General features: G+C 29.4%; 1 protein-coding gene across 1 annotated transcript; it reads left to right on the top strand.

Annotated features, from left to right (window-relative positions):
- The first annotated feature begins 5,780 nt into the window (after nucleotides 1-5,780).
- On the top strand, nucleotides 5,781-6,439 carry LOC11438997 (S-protein homolog 29). The gene has a single exon (XM_003620667.3). The coding sequence runs from the start codon at nucleotides 5,817-5,819 to the stop codon at nucleotides 6,315-6,317; it is 501 nt and encodes a 166-aa protein (XP_003620715.2). The 5' UTR covers nucleotides 5,781-5,816; the 3' UTR covers nucleotides 6,318-6,439.
- Nucleotides 6,440-6,950: the final 511 nt, after the last annotated feature.

The raw sequence follows: 6,950 nt of genomic DNA on the forward strand, positions 1-6,950 counted from the left end.
ACGACTCTGTTGTCCCTTGCCCTTCCTCTCGTTCACAATCTTATAGTGAGCCTTGGTATCCTCTTCATAGATCCTGCAGCTATTGACCAAATCTGGAAAAACTCTAAGCTGTTGGTATCCAATCGCCCTCTTGATGTCGGGCCTCAAACCATTCTCGAACTTGATGCATCTCGAGTAATCAGCATTCTCAGCAGTATAGTGCGGGTAAAACTTCGCCAACTCAACAAACTTGGCAGCATACTCAGTCACAGACATGTTTCCTTGCTTCAGCTCAAGGAATTCAATCTCCTTCTTCCCGCGAACATCTTCCGAAAAGTATCTTCTCAGGAACTCTCTCCTGAACACAGCCCAGGTCACAACAACTCCTTCTTAGCCAAGGGTAGGTTGAAGACTAACCCACCAATCATCAGCTTCCTCAGCTAGCTGATGAGTACCAAACCGCACTTTCTGATCTTCAGTGCACTGCATAACACCGAAAATCCTCTCAATCTCTTTAGACGGATCCACAACAATACCATCACCAGAAATAACATGGCCAAGAAAACTCACTTCTTTCAACCAGAACTCACACTTAGACAATTTGGCATAAAGTTTCTTCTCTTTCAACACTTGCAAGACAATCTTCAGATGCTCAGCATGTTCTTCTTCAGTCTTGGAGTAAATCAAAATATCATCGATGAACGCAACTACGAACCGATCCAAAAATGCATGGAAGATACGATTCATATACTCCATAAACACTCCAGGTGCATTGGTAACACCAAAAGGCATAACTTTATATTCATAGTGACCATAACGCGTTCTGAAAGCTGTCTTCTGCATATCTTTATCTTTTACTTTAATCTGGTGATAACCTGACCTCAAATCAATCTTGCTGAAAACACGTGCACCCACTAACTGATCCATCAAATCATCAATTCTCGGAAGTGGATACCTATTCTTGATAGTTACCTTATTCAACTGTCGATAATCAATACATAACCTCATACTACCATCTTTCTTCTTTACTAGCAAAATCGGCGTTCCCCAAGGTGAAACACTTGGTCTAACAAATTTCTTCTCAAGCAAGTCTTCCAACTGTTTCTTCAACTCAGATAATTCGGAAGCAGACATACGATAAGGTGCCATCGACACCGGCTTCGTTCCAGGAACAAGATCAATAGAAAACTCGACTTCTCTCTCTGGAGGCACATCAGGAATCTCATCTGGAAAAACTTCAGGAAATTCCAACACCACTTGTAGCTTATCAATCACTGCTTGATTCTCAATAGATAAAGTAGCCATTAACGAAAACATCAAGATATCATCGCGTTCCAGTTGCTTCACCTGCTTAGTAGATAAAAACTCTTCACCACTTTCCTCTTCGACGGAAGAGAAATGCACTGACTTGCTAAAACAATTAATAAGAACGTGGTTGTACTCTAAGCAATTCATACCCAGAATCACATCCATACCGCTCAAAGGTAGACAAACTAAATCCATTTCAAAATCACGACCAAACATAGACAAAGGACATTTCAAACATACGAGACAAAGGACATCTTCCTCTCAATATTTTTCGTACTATTTGTTAGATTCTTCTTCCCAATGTTTTTCATACTATTTCTTATTATGTGCTTGTTTGACACCAATACCGAAAAATGTAGACAAACATGTGTACTAATCGAATAAGATAATTGGTTTTGGAGACACTGAAAAAATTAGAGTAGTAAGTTTTTTTTTTTTTTTTTTTACAAATAGTGAGTATTGTTGAAAACCCAAAAACAAATAAAATTGAAAAGAATTTTGAAATCTTTAGTTCTATATCGGAATTGTAAGAAGAATGGTGAAATTAGAATCAATATCTATAGAAAAAATTCAAGAAAATCACTACATTATACATTAACGTATAGATCCAAAATTTGCTGCAAAAATAATTTATAATATATATTATATTATAATTATAAAAAAATTACATCATGTGAAATTGAAAAAATAAAGTATAAAGTTGTTTTTAAAAACACATGAGTAAATAAAAAACATATGAGTAATTTATTTTATACTTATCACAAATATTTTTATTTTTTTCCACAAATAATATGAACTTAAATAATGTTTTTTATGTACTATTAATTCAATCATTTCTTATATATAAATAAAAACCTTTTTCTTTGAACCTTTTTATCACCGTTGTTTTTTATTTTTTTGCTTCTACAAATAATATGAACCTTTTTATAGAAACAAATAATATGAACTTAATCAATGTTTTTTATACACCACCACATCATTCCTTATAGAGAAAAACGAAAAGGTTTTGCTTTGCCTTTGACCTTTAAATGTTGTTTTTTTATCTTGAATATAGATATCGATTCTACTAATTTTTGCTTCCTTATTAAATTATAACAGCTATGTGTTATCATTTAAAAAAATGTTGGTACATGTTATATTTGTTTTTTATCTCTTATTTGCATATCTTGTGCCTAGTATAGATGCTATTAATATTTTTATTTTTTGATTTTATAGAGAGAAAACACCTTAAAGCGATGTTAATGAGTCAAATGTGAGTTTAGTTCTACATTGAATTGAATAGTAGATTTTGAATAGAAAATAAGTGTGATGACTCATATAACTAAGGTCTTTAGATTTTGTGTAAAGATGTGGTGTCAATCTCACTTATATGGTTGGTGTTGGCCTAATACGATGATCTAACTCAGTACAGGCTCACTCGCAAGTCCCAACGTTATGATAAACTTTTTTTTTTTTTAATTTTTGAATGTCATTTGTTTAATTTTTTATCTTAAAATTTAGTTATTGGATGTCATTTTCTTTCATTATATATTTTTTTATACAATCTATATTACTTCAAATTCCTTCATTTTTTGTTTTTGATGGGATTTATGGAAAATTACATGTGTTATGTTGAGTTGAAAACATATATGATTATTAGAAATTCAAAAATAATGTGGCATTCTTTAATTTACTCTAATTTTTTTACAAAACATTTAAACAAAAATTTCTAACTCCTTCAATTAACCCATAAAATTATCAATAACTCACTCTATCATCTAAACAGCCACATACAAAACATACACTCTTTGTAGGCACTAAAATTAAAATAAAATAAGGCTCAAATCCACTTTTAATCTCCCTATTTTTTTTAAAAGAAAATGGTTTTTTAGTCAATCTATTTTTACCACCATTATTTGTCCCCTATTTGTACTTTTCTCTAAAGTTTCATCCTCATCACATTTTAGGCTAATTTGTTATGATGTGCCCTATTCGTAATGATGTGAAAGAACTTATATCAATGTTATTTTTTTGATAAGCAAGGAGAGTGGAAAAACATCAAGAGGCATCACCTCCATCCCAACTTATATCAATGTGAATCACTTGTGTAGATCATTTTAATGTAACAATATTTATTTTGAATGTTAGTGTAGAAAGTTTTATAGTATCAGCTCATCATAATTAATCATGTTTGTGACTTTGAATATGGTTAAGATAAAATCAAATGTTTGAATTGATCTTAAAGTTGTGATTGTTAATGAGAATATAATTAATCAAATCCAATAGAATTAATAGGACTCTATTTTTACTCTTAGCTTATACGTCACGTTTTCGTGATCGAAAACCCCCCTTGTTTTTTACTTGATTGAAAAATATTTGTTATTTGAGTCGTATGTTTGGATCAATATAATATGGACATCAAGAAAATGATCTAAAAGAAACCCCGATGCAATATTTTTCTTTTAAGGAAAATGCAATATTTTATTAAAGTTTGATAAAAATAATAAGAGTCAACTTTACACTTGTTTCATATTAGACACGTTAACTTTTTATATATATTTGAGTGCTTAATGCTCTTGAAGTTTTTCTTTAAACAATCAATTTAAAGTTCTTTCACAAACAAATGTCATTTTATAACCATTTTTTAATGTGCTACCAGGGGAAAAATGATTGTGTGGCATATAACTTATAATTTATGACATATAATTAACAATTAAAATTGAATATTCAATTTAAATCCCTAAAAAAAAAAAATGAAATACAATTGAAATCTTCATTATAATTTTGAATGTTCACAATATATATGTGAAGTTTTTTCTATGCGGAAATTTATTTGACTTTGAAATGATTATTAATGTTCATCAAATAGAAATTTAATGAAATTCATTATGTAATTATTAGTTAAGGAGTGTTTACGTTCTTATTTTGCTAATTTTTTTTTAACTTTTCTAATAATGACATGTTCCAGTATATTCCTTTTTAAATATCATTCCAGACACTTTTGTTAGTCTGATAATATATGCTCGTGAGATTGATCTCATTGAATTAATCGGTCCTTGAATTGAATATCAAGTTTTAAAAAAAAACCATTTTAAACACTTTCCTCGTTTGATTTATAGATATTATTGAAAAAACTTAAGATACTTTTTAGATTACAAACATAAGTTATTTTTTATTTGTTTACTATAGTGAATTCAGTATAATACTCAAATGAGTTTTAAGATAAATTACTCAAAACAACTTTATATTTTGGGGCATATAATGTAAACATGTTTATTTTGAATGTTAGTGTAGAAATTTTATAGTATCAGCTCATCAAAATCAGTCATGTTTGTGACTTTGAATGTGGTTAAGATAAAATCAAATGTTTGAATTGATCTAAAAGTTGTGATTATTATTGAAAATATAATTTATTCAAATCCAATAGAATTTTAGGAGTCAATTTTTACTCTTAACTTATACGACATGTTTGCTAAAAATAATAAGAGTCACCTTTACACTTGTTCCATATTATTAGACACCCCTTACCTTTGTATATACACATTTTAAGTCATTTATTTTTAGATTTTCTTTTTTCAAACCTAACAAACAAAACCTAACATGTAAACATTTTGTTTTTACAAAAAATGTTATAACAAACGGGTCTTTTTTACGAAATAAGTCCTTGATAGGTATTAAGTTAATTTTTTTAATGAACCATATGTTTGGTTTTTTTAACTATAACAATTTTTTATCCTAGAGGAAATTAACATGGGAGTCAATTTACATGGAATCATAGGGTCGCTCTTGTTGATATTAAATTAAATACTAATTAAAAGAAGTTTTCTAATATACATGTTCTTGAGGACTTTCTAAGCCTTATTTGAACAGTTTTTTTTTCTCATTTATATTCATTCATGAATTTTCATTGATATTTAATCAGTTATTTAATTTATTTATATGTTTTATTTGACAATATAATATTTCTCTTTCAAGCAAGAGAAGTCAAACACGAAAGTTGATTCATTTTTAAAAACACCGAAAATAGAACATGCACATGATTCATGTATTGATTTCTTTAACAATTATTAGTTATAGTGCTTTATTAAAATGGAATCAGAATCGTGAACTTATATGTATTCCACAATAATAAAAATAAAAGAGAAGAATGTGAGAAGAGTTGATCAAAAAAATTAAGGCAAATATTTATAATAAATATAGAGATGAGATCAATATGGCTTAAATTAATTGCCATTTAATTTCATTAAAGGCGAATTGACTGGTCAACTAGTCTAATTCATACAGTTTTAATTTTAAAACGGTCTTTTTTATTAAAACGGTCTTTTTTGGGATAATTTTAAAACGGTCTTTGAGTTTGCATAATATGGTATTTTTTTGGGATAATTTCAAAAAGGTCTTTTTTATTTGAAGAAGCTATTTCACAAAGGTCTTTGAATTTGCAATTGCAAATAAGTTTCCTTTTATTAAACGTTTTTTTTGTTTTTTTTGAGTTAGTTAGTGTTCTATAAATTAATGTTGATGTAAGTCTTGTAGGTATTGAGCATACAACAATGACAACTCCAAGTACAATTATATTAAAATGCTCAATACTCCTAACTGTACTACTTGCATTTGAGGCCAGAGAGACTATAGCTTACAGTTTTGGTTATAGGGTAACAGTTTTTATTTACAATAAGGTATTGACTCCAACTCCTACAAACATCACTGTTCGTTGCAAATCTAAAGATGACAATCTTGGAGATCACACACTCATGCCTGGAGAAACCTATGAGTTTTCATTCAAACCATCACATCTTCCATTTAAAAATACGTTATTCTTCTGTGGTTTTACATGGCCTGGAAACCCACATCGACATTATCTTGACATTTACGACCAAGCCCATGACCACTGCAAACAGTGCTCATGGGATATAATCCTAGAAGGAGGCTGTTTCTATGATGGTAAGTGCGTACCTTGGAAAAGTATCGAGTTCATGGAAGCATACAACACTTCAAAGTGGCCAGGCAAGAAGGGATCGCATGAATTGGCTTATGGCCACCCTCTAACCTAATAAATTATTTATTTTAATATACACCGTTGTCGGAGCTTAACCTTGTACTTTCAAGGTATTCATTCAAAATCATAGCATTTGACGGTTGTAAAATGGCCATGTAATGCCAATTTAATTAATAAAAATATACCATTAAAAAATTATATTTTTGTCAAATTAATCTCTTGTCTTTTGTTTTAACGTATTACTAATTATTGCTCAAATTAAAAGTATTGAACGTTTCAAAATAAGGTTTAATATTTTAAAAATTAGATAATATTTAAGTATCTGTTTTTAGAGGAAATATTACTAATTTAATTAACAATAATTATAAGAAAATAATTAACAAGAATCTACTATACTATATAGGACAATTTTTGTCCATTTTTTTACCATTTTGCCCTTATGGAGGTATTTTGGTAAAGGCTAAAATATGGTTTTAGTCCCTGCAAATATGCCTCGTTTTGATTTTAGTCCCTGGTAAAAAAAAAATTTGTTTTTGGTCCCTGCAAAATTTTTTGTTTTTAAAAATAGTCCCTCCAGGGACTATTTTCAAAAACAAAAAATTTTGGGAGGGACTATTTTCAAAAACAAAAAATTTTGCAGGGACCTTTTTTAAAAACAAAATATTTTGCAGGGACCAAAAACTACAAA

Source organism: Medicago truncatula, chromosome 6 (assembly GCF_003473485.1).
Source record: "Medicago truncatula cultivar Jemalong A17 chromosome 6, MtrunA17r5.0-ANR, whole genome shotgun sequence".
NCBI lineage: Eukaryota > Viridiplantae > Streptophyta > Magnoliopsida > Fabales > Fabaceae > Medicago > Medicago truncatula.

Excerpts from the sequence above, each read along its gene's own strand:
- LOC11438997 (XM_003620667.3), top strand. The coding sequence starts at position 5,817 with ATGACAACTCCAAGTACAATTATATTAAAATGCTCAATACTCCTAACT.